Below are 24,117 nucleotides of genomic sequence, written 5' to 3' on the forward strand. Positions count from 1 at the left end.
CGTTCCCATTCAGTATCTTTCTCTACTGGGACAGCAAATAACAACCAATTATGAGGCTGCTGCATGGGTCGGGATGTACCTATTAACAAGTGACTCATCTCTTCATTTCATGTAGTTGTCAGATCTTAAAACCAATATCTAACTCTAAATAAAACTCTCAAGAGATCTACTATGTCCTTACTCAGAAGTACACTATGTACCTTTCCACGAACTTGCAATCCAAATTGAATACGTTACCTTAAGACAAACAGCCAACATGCAGTGAAACCCTAAGTAGCTCAGAGCACAAAACACCCTTCCATAATATAGAGAAATAATTCAAAGTTAAAATGTATGGAGTTCACATATGTAAAAACGATATACGTGAACAATATAATTTTCACTATAGGAACAATTTTTCCAATTTTAGTAAATAATGTGAAGAAAAACAGCCAATTTGGTTTTTCAGTAATGGTAACTATAGTAGTTTCTCTGGAAAAAAATGAGTCATATTTTTATGAATTATTTTCTAAATAATATTTCTTATTAATTCCCAGTAACTAAGAAATGGAATGTAAATTACTAAGAAATGGGCTGCATTGAGGAAACTGAGAGAAACACCCAATTTCTGTTCAGAGCCCACCATGAACTCCTGGCTCATGGGTTCTCAGAGTCCCTGGCAAGTAGCTTACATACAACCCCATTCCCAGAAATAGAAAGAATTCTCTAAAAGTAAAATACGTAATCAGAAACAAACCCCTTCAACTTTACTTGGGTGGATGGTGTATACAATTTCAATAAGGAGGCGTTCCACATACACAAACAATTTTTTAAAGAATCACAATTTTCCCCCAATTTTAGTAGTGTTAATTACTGCTTTAATGTTAGAGCTGATTTGTCATTCATTATATGGTATATTGGCCTTCTTAGCATTTATGTATTTGGTTTTTTTTGCCAAAGATTTTTCATGGTGTGGAGAATGAAAATAAACAGATAGTTCGTTCTCAAATATTATCTATCGATTTAGGACTCAATTTTTCAGGTAGTGTTTGAAATTCCTTACAAATAAAAACTCCTTTCACCATCTACCATCCATCCTCTACAAATACAGGTTTTTAAAAAATTGAAACATTTAGATCTAACCTAAATTTTGTTACTATCTACAGTATTTTATAGTTTTCACCCTAGAGTAAAGTAGGATAAAATTGCAAAATGCAATGATGTTTTTCTTTGACACTGCAAGTATATCATTTATGAACATATAGAAACAGTGAAGTCCTTTCTCTAATTATCATGATTCATGCTCTTGCTTTAAATTGTTCAAGTGGTAGCGACAATTTACTAGAAATCAGGGTTTACTTTTTTGCCTTGAGATTCTTTTTTAAGGTGAAGACAGCATCACCACTCACCCACTAATGTAAATATGACCATGTTATAGAGGCAGACATTGCATATCCGAGTTCTGCCTCTGTGAGTTTATCATGCCCTTTCAGGAAAGGAAATGTGTAAATAAGTGCTTTTCTGCAGTGCTAACTCGAGAAATTAACAGGCTCCTATCTTTTTTGCTGATGCTTAATGTTTTTTTTTTGTGTGTGTGGGGAAAAAAGATAAGTGGCATGCATAATAAATAGCATGAACGAGGAAGGCACTCAAGGAATAGATTCATAAAATTTGCTGGTGAAACTGATTCCACCTTAACAATAAGCAATCAAGAGCTACAGATTGAAGACTTCCTACGTATCCATCACTATCAAAGGAGTGATAGGAAACATACAAACATAATCATGGAATCGCAGGTTCTGAGAAAAGAGGAGAAAAGACTCTTAGAACTCATCTAGCCAAGATGCCCTCTGAATGATTTCCTAATATCTATTGGACTTTAGAGGGTTTTGGTTGTTGGTTTGTTTGTTTTTAAATTGGGAATTTTTCACGTATCTTTGAAGCTCCAGCACATACAGCAAAATAGCTGTCAGTGGGAGGCATACAATAATACTGGTTGATTTGAACGAGCAAATAAATGAATTGATGATTATACACATCTCTACAGAGTGCTTGATTCTTCAGCCTATATTTAAGTGTTGAACAATTATACTGAGCAGAGATGATCTATATATTTCTTGCACACTCTTGTTATCAGACATATGTGTTTAATTTTTGTGAGGTGTAGGGGCTTTGGTACAGTTAAGAAATTTATATAATGGTGGGCCCACATGGGATCACCCCACTCTCTTCACAGGACCCGGAAAAGAAGCTCCAAGCATCAGGAACCTGCTGATGGTCTAGGGCACAGGAGGCTTCCTTTGTTCCAGAAATGGGACTTGTGTGGGAAGGTCCTGCTTAGAGGAAAACAAACTTGTCTCCGAGGAAACAGAGGCTTAGGAAAAACACACAATTTATTAATATAAATAAATAATATAGATATATTTATTTTATAAGTAATTTAAAAAAAATCCTAGGGCTTCCCTGGTGGCGCAGTGGTTGAGAGTCCACCTGCCGATGCAGGGGACACGAGTTCGTGCCCCGGTCCGGGAGGATCCCACATGCCGCGGAGCGCCTGGGTCCATGAGCCATGGTCGCTGAGCCTGCGCATCCGGAGCCTGTGCTCCACAATGGGAGAGGCCGCAACAGTGAGAGGCCCGCGTACCGCAAAAAAAAAAAAAAAAAAATCCTAAAAAGAGTTCACTTCTGAAGCAACCCAGCTTTGTTGTCATTGAAAACCTGCTCTGACAGGATGTCCTTGTTCTGAACCAGCCCTTCAGGTCGGCAGAGCGCGCTGGCCCCAGGCTGATCATCTCAGGGGGAACCCCTGAGCTTTTCACATGGTGAAGACTAGTTTTCTTTCAAATTTGCAAACCAGCTGTTACTAGTTGCAAATCCAATGTCTTTGTTTCTATTTCTCTTACTTCATTTTCTCAAGTCTCAGCAAGATGCCTGTCTTTCCCTATAGTATCTTGATGCTCAAGGACACATTTCTTGTCCTATTCTTTACAGATTGAGCAGAGTGATCACAGCTGGGACTCTCCTCTGTGCAGTTCCTCAAAGGCCAGCTCATTTGGTCAGTGGGAAAGGTGACCACTACTTATGGTCACGTCATTCTGCTTACTTCAAAGGGGCTTGAACTGGACCATGAATTTGTACATAACAACAATAGCAATAATCAGAAAGCGACGGTAAATATAAAATCATGTCATCTCAGAGTCACAGCTCCTGAGACCGTGACGCGGACCCTTGTTTATCAAGGGGTACCCCTTCAGGCACGTGTGTCAGAAATGCCTGGGACACAGATTCAAAGTTCTGATTTTGAGGAATATCGAACTCACTGAATGGGAACCTTTTAGGTTAATGTCCTGGGCTCTGGATATTTACAATGCTATCTGAGTAAGTCTTATGTATAATGAGGATGGCGAGTTACTATAAGAATATCCAAAGGCCTGATACTTTGTTCCCATATGATTAGCATCATTTTTACAAAGGCACAAGTTATGAATTTACTCAGCTAGTTCTCTGCTCTACTACCCGGTGTCCAAAATTGCCTCTATCGATTCTGTGTATTTAGAAATCAAGCAAAATATATTAGAAAACTTTTTCAAGAAGTCAGGATACTTAATCATGTTCTTTCTAATATCTAACTTCATCCATGCAGATGCTGTTGACCCTATTCTTCATCTTTGTCTGACATTCAGCAGGAAAAGGAAAACAGTCGCCATCCATCACAGAACAATTCTTTCTCCATCTGCAAACCATTCTGAAGACACAGCCCTTTGATGTGACTCTTCCAGGATACATGAGTCATCATCCAGCAGTGGGATGATAACCCACCTGGAAATCCTGGTTCCAAAACTGAATGCAGCGTCTTCCTCCACCCAGGCTCCCTCCTCCTTCTGGGTTTTGTTTTCTTCCAGGGAAGCGTCACAGCTCACCAGGTTCTGAGTTAATCAAACCAGAGCGAGCCGAGTCTCTCACCTCCGCTACCCAGACAACTGCAGAGCTCTTCCCATAACTCCCCAGGAAACACTTTCAAATAGCTCTCATCCTTCCTAGTCCCTTAATTCCCAGGTTGCCAACGCCAGTGTCTCTAGGCCCAGAAACAAAGTTAACATGTGTGTAGAAACAAAGTTACTGTGTATATAGTGTCTTCCCTTAGAAATGAAGTTATTTACAAAACAGAGGTAGAGTCACAGATGTAGAAAACAAACTTATGGTTACCGGGGATAAAGTGGGGGGAGGGATAAATTGGGAGATTGGGATTGACATATACACACTATTATATATAAAATAGATAACTAATAAGGACATACGGTATAGTACAGGGAACTCTACTCAGTACTCTATAATGGCCTATGTGGGAAAAGAATCTAAAAAAAGAGTGGATATATGTATATGTATAACTGATTCACTTTGCTGTACACCTGAAACTAATACAACATTGTAACTCAAATGTACTCCAATAAAAATTTTTTTAAAAAAGGAGTAGTTGTCATTGTGGCCAAACTGTAGATGGTAGAGTACTTGCCCAACCTAAAGGCATTCAGATCACAGTGTATGTGTATGTGTGTGTGTGCATGCACACACAGTCTGTCCAAACAAAACACGTTTGCAGTTTGCAATTTCTATTTAATTCACTCTTTTTTCTTTTTCTTTTATTCCCCCATTCCCCTACCTTCTTGTCCCTGACAACTACAGTTCAAGTCTCTGCTTCTATGTATTTGACTTGTTTAGATTCCATGAGTGAGATTGTGCAGCTTTTTCTTTATGTGTCTGGCTTATTTTACTTAATATAATGCCCTCCAGGTTCATCCATGTTGTTGAAAATGGCAGGTTTCTTTCTCTCTTTAGGGTGATAATATTCCATTGAATACACTCAGCATCCCTCACCTGGACTACTGCAATGGTTTTCACACTGCCACTCACCTCTTTCCACTAATTCTTACAGGTATAATCCTTTGGAAGTTAAATACGGCTACAATACTAACCAGGCATAGCTACCATTCTGGAAGGGGAAATAGGTGAAAGTGGTTATGGGGATAGAGAAGAAAAAATATTTTAGGTGTGATTGGAACCTCCAGACTATGCTTCTAGAAGGAGGATTTTGTTTTCTCTACCCCATAGTGGGAGGCCGGAGCCAGGAGTCAGGTGGATTCCAGGAATGTGATGGAGGGAGTGAAGGTATGACCTGTCCTCTCTCCCCTCCTTGTGATGTATCTTCCCCATTTTCTTCCCTTGGCCGTTTCCTTTTCCCATCCTCCCTTCATTCTCTTTCTTTTCTCCCCCTTTTCCCCAAGGCTGCCTAATGCATCTTCCTATTGCTGATTTATTATCTCCTTTTTTTTCACTTCTTTTTTTTCCTCTCTTCTTCCTATTAGTATCTTCTCCATCTCAACCTCAATTCCTTCCTCTCAATTCCATAAAATGGCACTGGAACTTGGAGAGCCTGAACGTCTATTTATTTATTTTTATTGCCTACTGTCAACCTAATGTAGAAGAATAGGATGTTACACATTTTCCTTTTGTCCAAAGACGACTTAAAATTAGTTATATGTAGTCTACCATTTGCTTTTGTTTCTAAATTGTTTTTTCCTTCCGGCAAGTGACCTTAAGTAGAATGACAGTATTCTTGCCTTTGTCATAATCAATCATATTCTGTGCATCAGTATTCAGGGTCATAGGAACTACAGGAATGCTGGAGAGAAATTAACTGAAGCACTACACTTGCTTTCTTATTACTAGAAATTATCTGAGCCAAAATACCAAGAAAGGATAATAGCCATTTTGAGCCTGGATGATATATCCAACTGAGTCATAATGTGGAAGAGACCATAGGAAAACTTGATAAAAAAAGAAATATATATTCAGCATGGTAAGTAAACCTTTAGAATAGGTGTAAATTTTAAAACTATTATTTAACATTTCATACAAAGACATAGAAGCTCTGATCAGAACTGTAATCATGTAAATAAATGTGTGTGCAATTTAGGCACAATGTATAATTCCACTGAAATACACACAAACTAGATACACACAAATGATATATATATATATATATATATACACATACACACACACACAACACACATATATACATTCTCAAAAGGTGTTAGATATTGTTTGTGCAGAAAAACATGCATAGAGTCATAGATTCTTAGAATAACAAAGACATTAACAATCATCTCAAATTTAACATACTTTTAAGATAAAGAAATTGACCCATTCAGAGAGATGAAGAATGAAAGATGAAAAATGGAAGGGGCACCTCTGTGTAACCAGATGAATGGAAACCTGCTCAGTTATAGTTTTGCCTCCCGGCTCCCAGGGGTCACATCAAAGAACAAAAGGCTGGTCCCCAGGATGAGCAACCATCAGATGCTACTGAGGCCCTTGGCTCACCTGCAATGGATAGTGATGGCCAGTGACAGTCACTGTAGCTCAGATTACATGATTAATCTCATGTACTGCCTGGTACCTAAAGAAAAACAGAACACTGGGAGGCATGGCTAGGGTACCCCACCAGCACTGGGATAAATAGTGACCAGTTTCCTGAGGATGGATGTCCAGAGATGCTATTCAGAGACAAGATGGATATCACGGATGAACAAAGAACTCACACATCACTCCATGGGCACAGAAATACAAGTGCACTATCAATAGTTTATAGTTGGTCAACATGCATTTTTCCTAAATATCATTTTAAACTAATTCTTTAAAAAAGTATTTCCTTGTCAGTTTCTGTTCTGTGACCATGCAGCCTGCATTCTATCTTCAAGCAAACTGTTTGTATCTAACATCAAATCTCTTGAGAGGCATCTTCAAGAAACATATTACAATCATTATGACCACAAAAGAAATGACTCTTGTCATGTTGAAGAAGAGATTCCACAGGGAACAAGTGCCTTCAGCTTCGGAAATGTGATTATTTACATCTCAGTCAAGATACCTTCTTTCATCCCCCTGAGGTGGAATTATCTGACAAATTAAATATCTTTATTTGGATGGCAAGGGATTATGAGAGTTACTTCCTGAAATACAAATAGAGGAATATACACTCCAAGTCAGACCCCTAGTGTGACTTTCATTTAATGGAACTCACTTTGAATGATCTGAGTATTTTATTGCCTACATTCTAAATTTATAGATCCTCAATAAAAGCGGTCTCATATCAGACACTAGTCTAATTTGATCTTTTTAAAGTGGGCATAAGCTTAAAACAGATTCTTTCGTTTCTCGGACTTCAATCTTCATTAACTTTTTTCTTTAAATCTTAGCTTGAGTGGAGTTTTCCTTTTCAAAAAGTTATTCAACTTAGTTCAAAACTTCTTAGTTGGGTTAACCACGTCGACTTTAAAAATTTAAGCTCAAACGTTACATGTGATACATTTTAAGAATATTAAGCACCCAGTATATAATATCAACCTTTCCTCCGATAAATATCATTTTCTACGATTTTTTAATTTGAGAATCTCCAAAGGAAACAGATTATATTTCAAATGATACTTCTTAATAATTGAAATTAAGTTTCTTCCCTAGGTAACAATTCTCTAAAGATTTTTATTACATCATCTTGTGTTTAAAACTTCTTCTTAGAATGGGTGCCAGACCATTTTATGAAAACTGTTTGGCGCATGAAAGCAGTACAGTGAAACAGTTAAAAATGTAAGCTAATGAGTCAGACTAATAAGGCTCAAATCCTGTCTTCTCTGTCTACTCCCTGGGTGACTGAACGGATTCTTAAGCTCTCTGTTCATCAGTATTATCATTTTAACAATATTTGCTTAATTGGTTGGGAGAATTAAATGAGCTAAGACTGTAATGCACTTAGAACAGTGCTAGGCAGAGTGCACTAGATACATATTAACCATTATTATTATTACATATTATAGTAATTGTTATATTGTGTTGTTCTAGATTATTATTTTAGTAGGCTCTCAGAAACTAATTATGGAATAAAGGACTGAATGTGGGAAAACATTCTTTTTTCCTGAAATATTTGAAGTTCAAATTTCATTCCCTTGAAATAAACAGAGCACTTTAACCATAGAATATTAGTAAAAACTGGAAATCGCATTCAATTTTTATCTAAATCCTTTTCCTACAAGATGCTGAGGATTCTAAGGGCCTGGCCTGGGCAGGGGACCTTTTAGAGTAAGGCTGGGTGAATAGAGCGCTCCTTACCAGGTCCTGGGTTCAGAGCAAAGAGTCAAAAATGAGAAGAGGGGAAAACCAAGATCTGCAAACCAGAGAATCAAGACACCAAAAGGGAGGCACAGAAGCCAAGTACCTGGAGAATCTGGAAGGTGAGAGTAGAAAACAGTGGGTCAGATAAAAAGCTTGATGGTGTTACTGGGACTAATCCTAGGGCAGGTGCTGCCCACAGATCTGATTTTGGGGTGGAAAGGCCATATTTAAGGTGCCGAGGACTGGACTGGGCAGTTAGCTCTGTCCTCACTCTATTCTTGCTGCACCACTTAGACTGCACTGAACAGAACCAGCACTTGGATTTTAAGCTAAGACACATACTCGCGATGATATTCTCTACCTTTTAGAAAAACGGCATACATGTGCAACCTCATCACAAGAAAACAGAAAGCATCTCAGAAGCAAAAAGATCAAACAAACATTTGCATTTCCCCTACATCAATGCATATACCTGAGCAGGACAGCATGATAAAATCATCAGCAGAAACAGAACTAGAAGCTACGGCAGAAACTGCATCTAATAATTTTTAGGCATCTCAGAGATTACTTGCAGGTAAAAGAAACAAAAATAACAGAGCAAATGTCAAATCAATGAAACTGACTTTTATCTGAAATAAGGTATCTCTAGAAAATGATCTTTATCTGAATCGAATTTTTCCTAAAGGGGAGACAGGGAATTCTAGCTTCCTCTTGCTCCCAATATGTTGAATATTCATCTTGTGAAACAGAATGCAATTTGCATAATGTAGGGCCCAGGTCTGTGTGCAGGAACACCCTTCAGGGAAGGCAGAGGAAGGTTCCAAATGACAAGAGCATTTCCCAGCTCACAGCGAAGGGAATCTGCAGCTCACATTTCATCTTCTTTGACAGGATTTCCCGGATTTGCTGAAGAAAATATATCACATTGTATGGGAGGCCCCAGAGGATGCTTCTTCTCTGCTTAAGTTTTAGGTGTGTGTGTGTGTGTGTGTGTGTAAAATGTATGTATGTTTACATGTGTTTTTTTTGATGATGATATTTAACAACAACAGAGTTTTAAAGAATTTATACTAAGATGACATGCACCTAAATAAGAGAATTTTCTTTGAGGCTCCATGATTTTATCCACTTTTGCTCAAGGAATAGTGGAAAGAAGTATTTTCATCTAAGTCTCTATTGCTTGGACTTGTGACAGATATGAATTCTAACTGCATTATAATATATGGATACAATATATCTGGATATGAATTATTTGTAAACAGTAAATATTCCAGAAGAGGCTAGAAGGTGCCCAGCTACTAGTACACATTAACACAAAACCGAGACTTGCTTAAATTTAAATGCAATATCCATTTTGATATTAGAATTATTTTCCCAATAAAGCATTTACTCAATCTGAATTCTCACTTTTAAAAGAACTAATCTCTCCTAAATTTACTTTTTTAGAATCCCCATTTATTCTGTTTCTTTTTATAAAATAATCTTTTACAAGAAACTCCCTAAGACAAGCACAATTCTAAACAGTAGAAAAAGATTATATTAATATCAATGCTTTCAAAATTGCTCAATTTTCTATGAACTGGGACATATAAAATACGCAAACGCACAGTTTTAAGAGGTGCTATAACTCTTCCACTTGATACACTGATATTATCAAACACTGATGACTAATGAGTTAATAGCTCCTACAGCATTGCAGTAAAGGTCAAATACTAAAGCAAAACTGAGAGTCATGAGACAGAACTTTCTCATTTTTGTGGTTGATGTTTTTGCTATTTGGCAGACATTGAATGAATGGCCAATATCTTGGGCGTGCTACTTACTGATGGGTAGAGGTAACCTTCTCCATTCATGGCTATATACAACCCTGTTTTCACGCCCTGGATGGCCACGACGCGCAGTCCCACTGGTATGAGGTTGAACAGTGCTGTTAAGAGAAAGACAGTCTGTCACCAAAGGGCAGGAAGAAGCAAAGCATCCCCATCACTTTTCTGTTTCCTTTGTTCTATTTGAGAAACATTATGTTTGTTACAACCTTCTGAGAAGTTCCAATTCATTAACTTTTATTTCTCTATGTAAGAAGTTGCTGTTCCAAGTAAAATTTGCACTTGAGCTCCGATGTATAGATCTTAGCAGTCTCCCTACAGCATTCTGAAGAACTGATGGCATAATAAACAGAATCAAGCCTGTAATCGTGATTCTAGAATCAAGCCTGTAACCGTGATTCTAGTAGCACAGTCTCTGACACCACTTGATACCAAAAGAAATAAGCTACGAAGATGCTGAAAGGGCAGAATTTTAAGAGCCCAAGTTGAGTGTTTATTCTGGTCTTTTAAGTAGAAGGTTTGCTTCATCACTGCCATGTAGGACAGGCAAGAAGTTTAGAAGGTAATTCCAAAACTAAATTACATGATATGCCAGCAGAGCCCAGAAATGATGCACACCTGCCAATGTGCTAAATTTAGAAAGAACTAATCAAACTGAATGGCATGCAAATTTCATAGACAATTTTCTTTATTAATATTTCATAAAACTATGGTTGAAAACAAAGAGAGAAAAGTATTCAATTTTACCCACTTCAGAGATAAAAACTCATGTTTCCATGTTCTGTTTCTTCTCTTAGTGACAAAACGTATTTTTATGTATATTTCACATTGTGCAGACAGCAATGTTACCACTGATTTTTTTTTAAAGTCTTAACATCCTTAATAATGCATTTGCATGCCATGGTTACATGTGACCGTGTAGTGGGTATTCTAGCACCATTCTTGGTGATAACTGCTGGATGATTTTGGAGATCTTATCAGAGACACATTTATAAGATAACTGTTAATTATGGGAGGTTATCTGCTCCCATTCATGTTCTTAATTCAAGTCTAATTCTAAGTAATAGAACCAGGCCAGAAGAGGCAATGAAAACACTAAAATGTCGAAGTAAATGTACAAGTAAAATATCTTAGGTTAAGGCTCTCACCTTTATTCCACAAAAGATACATAGTTTGAAAAGTGTGGGCAATTTTGACTTAAATCGATAGGTTTACTCAGTACATAATTTTAAATGGACTTTCTAAATTGTGTTCTATTTAATTCCAAGGCACATGTTTTCTCTGAATAGGGTAGGGGAAAATTATGCCCTCTCTTCCAATTATTACATATTACTGATCTTGAGATCTCAAGATGTCTGTACTACTCAGATGATGAAAGGAAAATGGCAGGCCATGGCCCTAGAAAATTATCCTGCAAGAACACTCAGGGGCATATATGGTTAGGTGGATATTAGCTTTCATGATGCAAACTAATACTGGACCGTCTTCTGTTGGATTCTAGGGGCTTATGATATCCTTATGGAGGAATAAGGCTTATGTTTGCTTATTTCTATTATTTAATATTAAACGTGAGTGTGGATTTATTGAGTATTTGTGTCATGGTAACTCTCAGTATTCCTTCTTCATGGGAGAAAGCCATTGGCCATTTTCACTGTCTTCTGTAATACCTGAACTGTCCCATCTCCCTTATATTTTGAAGGGATGGGGATCATGGGGTTATTCCTGATTTATGTGCAAAAGTTTTTTTTTGAAAACCATAATTGTACATCTGTCCATGCAAACTGTTCTATCCTAACCTATTCAAACTTAATTATTCTAACCTTCATACATATCTAATGGTATTTGTAGGTGCCATATAATTGATATAGGCCAGATGGAATAATCCTAGAAGGTAAGTGCATCATGAACTCACTAAAATAATATAGTATGGGAAAGAGTAAAATTATAGAAGATAGTCTAAAATGACTGTACTAAAAAAAACCCTGTCCCCCTCCCCAGGATTTTGGTTGTGACCTGAATAATAATTATAATAATAGTTATTACAATTTACAGGATGAAAACTGAAAGTGAATCCATAGAACCACCGTAATGTGGGAGCCTATTCAGAGCTGACCATGACTGAACCATGGCGCTAATCAAACCCACAGATACCCACATTAAATGAAACATCATTACGTTTTTTCACTCTTTTTGTATATAACATAATTTTAAAGCAATATCACAAGACCTAGGGGAGTAAGAATAATGAAGATGTCCATGCTACTTTGTTCATTCTGTGGAACACTCCAGTCTCCATATAATAGTGAATTTCATTCAACCCTGGCTGCACTTTAAAACTAGCCGTATTCATAAAATAGGATGGCCATGCCCAACTCCAGACCAATGGAATTAAATCAGTCTCTGGGAGTGGGTTTAGGGCATCACGAATTTTTTTTTAAAAAAACGCTCCTCAAATGACCCCGACCTACAGCCAAGGTGAGAACCACTTCCCTAAGGCCTTTCGGGGAGTGGGCACTGTGAGTGACCGGTCATTTTCAAACAGCAAGTTATCAGGCTGGGAACCTCTAAGGTGAGAGGTATTGGTTTCTGTGAGGCTTTGATCTTGCAATAGTTACTGCATATGGATATTTCTATAGTCCTCTTCTGCTTGCAGTATCTGGTAATGGGGACAAAGAAGTTTAAGAGCACAGGAAAACCCCCGGGGCATCCCAGTACCTCTCTATTAGGACCAATGATCCATGATCAACTATTTTCTTGCCCAGATAGTTCTAGATCTCAGGCTGTTAAGCCTGGGAGGACATTAGTATCAGGCTCGTCTGCAGGCCTTTCTCCTTTCCAACACATTTAAATGTTTGACAAAGGAAGCTAAGCAGGTTGGTTCTGACTTTACCTAGTTTTAAGTAATCTCATAATTAGTAGTGGGCTATTTATTGAGCTCAAATCACGAAAATTTGAAGATTCAAGCCTCAGTTTTGTCATTTGATGACTTTGGGGATGGCATCAGGGTGACGTGTAGGTTATTTCTCTTTATTTTTCCTATCTATAGATGACTAATCCTTGTTTTGTATTCAGAGAAATATAAAAAAATGGAATGTGTTTGTGAATTATTACATCATAGCCTTCCTCAAGAAAAAAGGGCAGTGCTCTAATGAGGACCTGTCTGTCTGTCAGCATCTCTGATGCTCACCCCCATTTCTAAAGAACACTTTTCAGGGCTAACCATTTCCCTAGGAGTAGAAGACTACTGTGATAAACCAGAGAAAAGAAAATATCTTAAAATTCATCCTAGAAACCTGTGTTTTTCAATTAAGATGGTGATAGTACACAAAAGTAGAGTTAATTAGTAATTCCCATTGCTTTTATAAAGCTGCTACAACCTGCCAAGTTTTATTGACTTTTACAGTCATACAATTTTTATAACCTTTTGAGAAGGAAACATTTATCTCAGACTGTTTTATTCTGTTCTGCTTTGTCTTTGCAAATGTTGAAATGGTAAAGAAACTAACCTAACTGGCTTAAAGGGCACATAAAATGCAATGGTGACTTGTAAGAAAAGAAACAGTGAGCCAGATCTTTGCAAAGGAATCGAAATCCCTCTAGTGAGGTCACTCTGATTTGGTTCTGATTTGCTTGTCCACTGGGGCTCTTGTTCCTGCTTGGTTCCCAGAACTGTTCCTCACCAGTATCTAAGGGGATTAGAAAGGATTTCACGAGCCAGCCAGAGATTCTTGTTCCTCGGGGGCAGTTACACAATAGGAGGAAAGAAGCCTCATACATTCAGGAACAGAAGGTCTAGTATCTTTTACTATCTCAGCTTTCCAGTCTAGTGTTTAATATTATGCAGATAACCAGATATAATCACGTGTGTGTATAATGTCTACATCTGTACTTTCCCAATTTAGGAAATATTGTGCTGCTTACTCAATTGTGAAGCAATATGCTTTTAAAAGACAGTGTCTACCTGACACTTCTTAACTCGATATTGAGTCCATAATGAAAAATAACCAATTTGTTTGGCATTATAAAAACAAAAGGAGAAGGTAGGGAAAAAACTCATAAACCATTTGTTTGAAGGAAATTATTTTTCCAGGAAGTCCAACTAAGCAGCATTTTCATACGGCTATAGTATATTTCCTTTCTTGAAAACTTTTGTCAAAATGGATGGCATCAACCTCTAGTCTGATAAATCAGAGTGTCATAGCTCTTATCATAACCATAGTTATGGAAAACTTGTTCTCGTGCTCTACTAGACTCTGGTCGAAGAAAATCAGAGGACACTGAAGACATCAGAACTTAGGAATCTCTAAAGTCCATGACCCCCATGACTGTAAGATGTAAGAAAAAGAGAATGCGTTTTGTCAAAGAATGGGTAAGGAGTTAAAAGTGGGGAAAGGAAAATGAGCAGATATATATGTATTAACATGAATCAGAAGAAACTGACATCTTTTGTAGGTCAAAGATGGTCAAGTGCTGATGATTTTAAAAGTTCAACTTAATATCAAAATCCCAAGAAGTAAACAATGTTTGACATCAGTCTTATGAATAAAAATGTCTTCTCTTTCTTCCCTGTATCTGAATTGCTTTACCTTCTCTTTTTCTAAATCAAAAGAGAAAATAAAGTGAAAAAAATCAATGAACAAATATGACAGGGAAAAATTTCAAGTACAAAATCATGACATAATATAAACAAAGAGAGGAAAAGATTAAACATTGAATAGGAGGAGAATGTAGATAAACAAAGAAAATATTTAAAATTGAAAGAAAAATAAAAAATGAAGCAATGTCCAAAGTCTAAAATATAAACACAATGGCTGGGAAAATATTGATATTTCACTTAGCAATACCAAATGCAAAAATAGTCTATATCATTAGCTGCTCACAGAATCACTGCTTCTCAACAGTTGATTACTAGACTTTAAAACAGGAAGGATCTATAATTTGGTTATATGTATTCAAAGCCTCCTTCTTTCCATAGAATGATGTTCTATATATGAAGGATAAATGATAAATCAATGAAAAGATTCATATCTACTAGTAATATGTGATTAAGTATTTCTAATAAAATCAATTTTTGCTTTTCACTAATTCTCCTGAGCAATAAAAAGTGTGTCTATTTTAGAACTGATGCGCTAAACTAAAGGGAATCAGAGGCCAATATGAACAGAAAATGGGAAAGGAAAACACAATTGAACAAGAGGGGTGGGCACCAGAATAAAAATACAAAGAAAAGTTATATATAAAGTAATAGTAAAATGAAGACAGACATTAAAACAAGGGAAAGTGGGTGGCTTTTTAATTAAAATAAATAAATAAAAGCACAGACCCAATTTTATTAAATAAACAATTTGTACAATGCATTTAAAAGCACACAGCCTTCATGTTCTCTCTATAAAGAAAGATATTACCTTTTCTTGAACACAAAGAATTTTAAAAATAATATTTTTATTATTTGAAACATAAAATTTCTATTATTTGAAACAACCAATCCTTGTAACTCTTGAATTTCCAGTTATCATTAAAAAGCTACAAGCCTAATAAAGATAAAACTTCCAAAGTAAACATGTAATCAACTTTCACCTGAATGTGTTAGTGTAGTTACTTGACTTTGATGATAATGAGATTAAAGTAACAATAATGCTGGATATGACAATTGTTTGGAAAAAAAAACCTGAAAAGATTAACTAATACGTCTCTTAAAATGACAGGTTTCTTTTGTGGCTCTATGAATATTTCCATCCATGTGGTCCAGGTAAAATTGTCAATGGCATTCTATTGTGTAACATTTGTAAAAATGAATGAACATAACCCAATATTTGCAAGTGTATTTTTAAAAGTCATTTAAGTAGCAGCGTATCTTCTACCAGTTGTGTCACTGGTGGCCTGAGGTTGTCACTTACTAGAATTAGTGCTGTCATCCTTGGTCCCATCGAGAGCTCCATCGGGGTGCATTTGCAAGTAGTAGCCTTGCCTGCAATATAACCTGGTCACTATACCCTTGAGCTGGGGATCTGAAAGGCAAACATAGTGGTCATAAGCCTCACAATGTGTCACAATTGAATTTCTTTTCTTTTCTGTTTCTTTTCTTTCTTTTTCAGAAGTAAGAGTGTATTTTATGGACATAGCACCTTTTATTTTATGCTTCCCAGATGCCTCTGTATTTCTCAAACCTGGAAGATGCTAATCACGGAAGGTGAAGAAACTGTAGTCGTCAGTTGAAGCTAATAGGTCATTTTATGAAACTGATATGTGTGTATTTAAATGGTCGGTTAGTTAAAAGATTAAACTACTTAATCTGTTAGTTTAGTTATTAGTTAAGTCCTAAACTAACTAGCTTAATAGTTTAAACTAATATGATTCAGGATGGCAGGACAAGAGTTTTGCAAACTTCTGGCTTTAAGAAACCTTGTTAAATGCTTCTTAATGGATTTTTCTTTTTACTTAATTTGACAAGGAATTCCAAAATGTGAAAAAGCTGTATTAAAAAAAAGTCACACTAACATTTGGTACACATTCTTAGAAAAAGCCCTCATATGGAGGATGTTTCCTTGATGTCTAAATGGTCACCCTAACTTGCACAGAAACATCTGTGTTCTTATGTGTGATCCATAGGAAAATGTGTAAATCAACTTCTGAACTCAGGGCAAGACACAATAACAAACCTAAGCTCTCTGGCCATAATCTAGACCAATTAGATGAATTAAAAATATAATCCTATATAACTTATATAAGTAAAAAGGACAGTAAAATTATACAATATGGCTTTTGATTCTTGGCCCAAATGGCTTGAGGTTGAGGGCAGTGGAAGTTTATTAAAACCAAAAGGGAAGTTAGATGGTAACAGACTTCTCATTAGATGATTCATCTAAAAGATAGCCAGTCTAGTGGTCTGATGCTTCGCAAAGAGCCAATTGTACCTTTGAAAATAAACATTTGCAGGTGGCTTTTCAAAGGCCATCCTCATCTCATGACTAGATTTGATGGGGGGCATCAGAATCCCCGCCATGGCAACTGGCATCTCTCCACAACCCCTGAATAGCACATGCAAATGCAATCATGCTGTCAAAACAGGAGGATATTACAGAATGATGAAACAAAGCATCTTGTAATCAATCATAAAATGATGGACTTGCAAACAGCTGAAAACACACAAAAAAAGGCACATGCAAAAACAAACATAAAAAGCTATTCAAAACAGAATACCCTCAGCTTTATGTTTAGTTCTCAAGAAATTAGAAAGTGTGAACATCTGTTTCTATTTACATCTGAACTTGAAGAATGACCCCATGGTACACAGATTTTCTTCAAAGATACTATGATATTGAAGAAAACCTGGAAAATAATATATGAAAATCACAGCATTCATGTGATCAAGCGTGTTAGAATACAGGTGTTTTTGGAAGAGCAGGATTTTGAAAAGAAACCTCTACATGATTATTAGGGTTGTGTCATGTATGTTCCTTACTCTGTAGTATATAATTTTAAAAATCACATAATTCTAACATGTGCATTAGTGGAAAAAATTACTCTTGTGCCTTAATCTGCCCATCATCCAATAAGACTTGGCTGGGCTACTGACCCTTTAAGTACTGAGGACTTTTCCTAGTTTTGCTGCATCATATTTTGGCTTGTCACTGAAAATAGGTAGCACAGAAAAGGAAGGGAACAAAGGCGCGGACAAGGGTAGGGATTCTTAGTTGCCATGAAAACATATAAAGCATTTTAGAGATGGACAGTTTTTCTGCAAAACCTTTATGTTCTGGATCACTTATTTTTAGTAATCCTATATCGTAGCAACTATATCTTCTGCACTTGAATAAAGTACATCAGGCAAGGCAGTGAGAAGACCCATAACCCCCGCAAGTCCCTTCACACGCACACAGCGAGAGCCCTTCTCTTTTGTTTTTTTTGTATTAAAAAAAGATAAGAGAGAACAAACATTGGAGAGGATGTAGAGAAAAGGGGACCTTTGTGCATTGTTGGTGGAAATGTAAAATAGGTGCAGTCCCAGTGGAAAACAGAATGGAGGTTCTTCAAAAAATGAAAAATAGAAATATGATCCATTTGATCCAGGAATCTCACTTCTGGGTATACATGCAAAGGGAATGAAATCAGGATCTCAAAGAGATATCTGCACCCCCATGTTCACTGAGGCATTATTCACAGTGGCCAAAGCATGTAAACAACCTAAGTGTCCATCAATAGATGAATGGATAAAAAAAAATATGTGGTGTAGATACACAATGGAATATTATTCAGCCATAAAAGAGAAGGAAATCCTGCCATTTGTGACAAACAGAAGTGAACCTGAAGGACATTAGGTTAAGGGCATAATTTGTCACCACACCTCATGTCTGATAAGAAAGTACAAGTAAAACATGAAATTGCGTTTTTGAGTTCTTATTTAATTTTAAGACAAGAAAAACCAAATTGATTTCTATTTACATAGTTTCACATTATTTGTTTGTTTGTTTTAGAAACTGTAATAGCATCGACCGCGTTCTTCTCAGGTGCCAGGATTGACTCACTGAATTTTCACCTCAACTTACTTAATAGGAAGCCCATTTTGATGATGAGAAAGTGAAGACACAGAACAATGAATTAATTTGACAAAGAACATATGACTAATAAGTGCAAAGATGGGGTTGACATGATCCTGCCCACTTAACTACTAAATTATGTGGCCTGTAAAAATCGAACAATCGAATTAAACCATCTTAAAAACTTAAAATACAAACTCATCTGCTTTTTTAAACTAGGTTCTCGAAGATTATCTCTAGCTGTGTCTAACCCCTAACCCTGCATACTTGAAGCTGAATCTATAATATAAAGCAATAACATAAAGTTAGAAATGACCAAATTTCTTGAAACTCTCTTCTAAGATCTGTCCTACTTTGCCATTGGCCACATTTCCAATAAATCTCTACCCATAAAACCCTCACCAAAATTATAAATTTAATACTGTATAAATTTAAATTCCTACAGTATCATTTTCACTTTAATTCCCCCATCTCCACCAACTTCAGCCAAAAGTCAACTCCTGACTTGACACTGATGTTGTCCACCCCCTAAGACCAACACCATGCTTGCCTTTTTTATTCCACTTAATGGGTTGCCCAATTCCTACCGATGCTGTCTTCAAAATCTCCTTCACTCTTTTCCCTTTTTCTATTTTCACCGCCAGCAGCAGTTCAACCCCTAGTGGCCTCTCCTAAGTGGTCTTAAAACCTGCAGTATGCCTGTTCCGATCCATCAGATGAGGAAATATGTAGCCACTCTCCAATACCCGCTGAATTACTCACACCCTGCAGCAGTGGGGCACCATCCTATCTGACCAATCTTGGTTTCTACTGTTCCCACGCCATCCTCAGCACATAGCCCAACCTTGGGTCACTGTGGGCTGCCTACAAAGATCCCATAATCTCCCACCTTTATCCTGTTCCCTTAACCTTACGTGCCTCAAATACATCCACTTCCCTAGAGATGCTCCCCTGCGCACCTGTGCACACAACCCCACGTGCACACGTCTTTGCCTAGTTACTCCTTTTTCTTCTTCCCAAGTTTGACTCCATCAATACTTCCTTTGGAGCACTTGCCTGACACCTCAGAAGATGTCAGACTCCTCCTTGGAATGCTTTTATGGCAGCATTCTTTATAGGTGTAACATTTTGTAAACATCAAAATGATTTCATTTTGAAATATTATTAATACATTAAAAGATAGAGAAAGCAACACAACCTACATCCATGCACCCACCACTGAGATTAAACAGACGTTAACATTCTGCTGTATAAGTCATAACTTTAATTCCACATTTATTTGTGCACTTGTATCACTGATGTCTGTCTCCAACCTGGACTTAAGTTTCATAAGGAAAACTGAAATGTACAATATTGCTCACCATGGCATTTCCTAGGTCTAGATAAATGAGATCTATGCAATATATATTTCTTGAATGAATATTGACAAAGGTGTAGTTTTCCAGTAATTTCATATTGCAGGTAAAAGTGAGAACTGGAACAACAACATGAAAACTAAGACAGAAATCACAGAAAAGCCTTAAAAATGTCCACAACTTTTGATCAGGTAATTGTACTTTCTGCACTTCTAGCCTAAAAATAAATCCTCAGTGTGGTATAAAGTTTTGTGTAACAACATATGTATATATAACACGAGCATGACTATGTAAAAAATACTATCCATAGAGAAAATGGGGGAGGATATGCCAAAATGTTAAATATAACTCTATTTTGATGGTTATTGGAATATTTATCTTTCAATATTTTATTATTTGCAAAATATCCTATCATGATGGCATGCTAATTTTATAATGCAAATGCAGAAATTTTAATAAATCTATTAATGCCTTTGAGAAAGAATTAGTTAAAATAGCATTTTGTGGGCTTCCCTGGTGGCGCAGTGGTTGAGAGTCCGCCTCCTGGACTGGGGGCCCCCAGTCCAGGAGGATCCCGCATGCCATGGAGCGGCTGGGCCCGTGAGCCATGGCCGCTGGGCCTGCGCGTCTGCAGCCTGTGCTCCATGGTGGGAGAGGCCACGCCAGTGAGAGGCCCGCGTACCGCAAAAAAAAAAAAAAAAAAAAAATAGCATTTTGTACCTACTTGCAAATAATATTGCATACATATATGCAAGTAAACTAAACTAAACTAAACTAAACACCTATTACTGTTGTAGATTAACAGGTTGTCCCAACTTTTCAAGAATTCCACTTAATATTTTCTCTTTGCACATAATCACATGTCCATAAAACCTTTACTATGATCCTTATTTATATAATTGGCCATTGTGCAATTGGCCATTTATAGCTTAAAGTTAGTCTTTCAAATAATTAAAACAAACAAAAAAACCTTTTCTCCCTAAGCCTAAAATATGCAACCAAATAATCACAGCAAAAACAAAACAAAACAATTTTACTGACCAAAGAACCACATCAGTTATGTGCAGTCACACAAAGGTATGACTAATCTTCTAGATCTCCTGTGAATAGAAGGCTCTAACCCTTCAGTTTCTCACTCTACTTCAATACAAGTCTCAACTTCCGTCTAATATGTGCTGGACAGATAACTTACATGTATTATTTTATGACTCTGTGAGAGAAAAGTTGACAAAAAAGGACCAAGAAAATCTCACATAACTGCTGGAATGGATAGGACCCAGACTGTGCAGCAATTTAAATCAACAGCATCCAAAGTGGAGGGCCTCTCCTGGCCAAGGGGATTGTAGGACAGTGCACTGCAGTGTATGCAGACCCAGTATTAGAAATTACTATTTTATTATCTCCAAAAATGAGAAAGAACTTAAGCTTCACTAATACTTAACATGAATTGACATCAGAGTCTTCAGAGTCACATGTCACATTAGGTCCTTGAAGTACCTGAGGCAGGTGGGGCATCCCATGATGCTGAGGGGCTGGCCCAGTGACCCTGGCTCTCAGTCACTGTTCCCAAGGAATGCTTTACAGTATGTTGAAATTTACGTGCTCCTGGTTAAGCGGGCTTATAAGTTATATAATTTAGTTTAACTAAAGTTAGGATAGTGTAGGGGAAAAAAAATCCCAGAGATAGTATGGATCAAAGGTGATACAAAAAAACAAAAAAGCAAGCAAAAGCTTAACATGAAGAAAATAACAAAGATGACATACCTTCTACATGGATTATGTGGTTAAAAATAAGCATGGAGGTATGTACCAAAACAATGATAATCTATTCAAATCTCACATGAAGTCAGCCAAAAGATTTTTAAAATGTTTAGAAGATGATCTGAAATACATCTACTGTGATAAGAATGGAACCTCACCCTAAATTAATATTATGCCTTAGGATATAAAAGAATGGAAATATTGCTTGTGTGAAACAAACTTATCTTGAGGTTCATGTTCACATTTTTCTTTAAACTAATGGGATAAGAAGGTTTGGTGACAAAGTGCTACAAAATCAATGATCTTATTTGCAATACCGATATAGCCCAAACTCCTACAACTTGGACTCTCAATTAATAATTGAAGGATGAATAAAAATATCTGAAGTCCCACACCTATATTTTAGTTAGCCATATAAAAAATGCAAAATATTTTCCAACTTATAAAATTGTTAGAGTTCTTTATTCTCTTTTAAAATACTTATGCATATGTATGACTGATTCACTTTGTTATAAAGCAGAAACTAATAAAAAAAATACTTATGCATTCAGAATATCTACTCTGCTTAAGAAAATATGAAAACTTAGCGTGTCTTAATTATCCTTTTCCTTTTGTTTTGTCTTTTATATTTACTGTGCCTGCACATTTTACTAAAAATGTTCTGAGGATACTCCTTGAGTGAAACTCTAACTGTGCTCTCTGATAGTAATTAAAATAGAAATAATGAAAGCTAATGTGCATGTATATCAAGGAAAAAAAAGATGTTTCATAATATATTAGCCTCAACACTTAGAACTGAAAGGAATGCAAATCAGTCCAACTGCCTTCAGGTACAGGGGAAAAAATACCCAACATTTTTAATTAAAACAATCACTTTCTCAGAAGTGAGTTCATTTAAATCAATCACTGTCACAAATTATTTCATAAAATGTGCAGACTGACAAAAGAGAAATCAGGGTAACTCTTAGAATAATGTATACATAATGTAAATCATTATTTAAGTTGAAAAACATACAATATGGCATGGATTTTTATATGGCAAATATATAAGTGTATATACACACATACTATGTTTATTTACACATAAATCTCAGTACTAATTATAAGCATAGGTTCTTTTTTTTAACATTTTTATTGGAATATAATTGCCTTACAATGGTGTGTTAGTTTCTGCTGTATAACAAAGTGAATCAGCTATACGTGTATATATATCCCCATATCCCCTCCCTCTTGCGTCTCCCTCCCACCCTCCCTATCCCACCCCTCTAGGTGGCCACACAGCACCGAGCTGATCTCCCTGTGCTATGCAGCTGCTTCCCACTAGCTATCTGTTTTACATTTGGTAGTGTATATATGTCCATGCCACTCTCTCACTTCATCCCAGCTTACCCTTCCCCCTCCCCATGTCTTCAAGTCCATTCTCTGTCAGCGTAGGTTCTTAAATGTCACTCCTCTATTAGCTATGGGAAATCATATATTTTTTTAACAGGGTAAAAAGCAATTTTTGGAATATATATTTTTGTGGTAGCTAATTAGATTTTGGCACTCCTAGTAGCAGAAAATAGTATTGTGAATAATTTATCCAGTCATAAATTATCATATAGTCCAATCATAAAAATAAACCACGCCTAGGAGCTCTTCTAAAGAGCTGAAAAAAAGGGTGAGACAAGGGCGCTAAGGAAAATGATAAATAAAACTAAAGGTGTGAAAATATGCTACATCTTTCTGTTAATTTCTGAGAACGTCATTCAGTTTCCTTCCGGCACTGACCCCATGCTACCTCCAGAGCCCCATCCCTCTGGGAACCTTGTTTCAGCCATTTCAGAATTGTTGCTGAATCCACCACCCCAATCCAATGCATTATCATGTTTATTGAATTTTACCTGCAGATTCTACAGCCTACAATAGCCTCTCCACCTTTGCCTACTGGATCCTTTGCCTGTAGGTATGAGGGATACAATCTTGCCTAAAAGTACAGTTCTTGCTCTCAGAGAGCTTGCTGTCTATTGAAGGGAGAAGGAGAGAACCTGTAATATGATTTTATGCCCATTAATCATGAGTTAAATTATTGGGTTTACATGTCTATCTGCCTGAAAATAAATTATAAATCTTTTGATAATTTGCATCATTATTCAAAATAGACCGTCACTATGCTTTACAGAGAACAGCTGCTCAACAAATATTTATTGAACTGAATTCACCTTCTGTTTGTTTTTAAAAATCTATATATAAGCTTTAAATGGAATTAAAAGCAAAATGCATTTTTGTATCTTATTTAAGAATTAGAGGAGCAGAGTATACTTGAGATAAAGATAAATGCGGGGTTTGAAAGGGAAACATCAAAAAATTTAAAACTTACTTTCCAAAAATTCTTTTGGCCAAAAAATTCCCTCTAGGTAAAATATATTAAGAAAACAACAGTGGGTAAAGCCTCTTCCTGGGGAAATGTCTGAGAAGATCATTAACAGGAAGGCAAGCAGTGAAGATCCT

The 24,117-nt window shown here is 36.6% G+C and overlaps 1 protein-coding gene across 3 annotated transcripts in view; it reads right to left on the reverse strand.

Moving 5' to 3' along the window:
* Nucleotides 1-24,117, reverse strand: part of FGF14 (fibroblast growth factor 14) — a gene marked incomplete at its 5' end in the record, with an annotated part of 593,007 nt that overhangs the window by 118,351 nt on the left and 450,539 nt on the right. For 2 of the 3 annotated variants that reach the window (XM_082602465.1, XM_082602466.1), the window contains 2 exons: nucleotides 9,972-10,075; nucleotides 15,872-15,982. In XM_082602465.1, the coding sequence (XP_082458591.1) occupies nucleotides 9,972-10,075; nucleotides 15,872-15,982 (215 nt within the window). The remainder of the gene's footprint in view (nucleotides 1-9,971; nucleotides 10,076-15,871; nucleotides 15,983-24,117) is intronic. The other variant, XM_082602467.1, reaches the window with a different exon arrangement.

This window comes from Mesoplodon mirus, assembly GCF_964341445.2.
Source record: "Mesoplodon mirus genome assembly, chromosome: 17".
NCBI lineage: Eukaryota > Metazoa > Chordata > Mammalia > Artiodactyla > Ziphiidae > Mesoplodon > Mesoplodon mirus.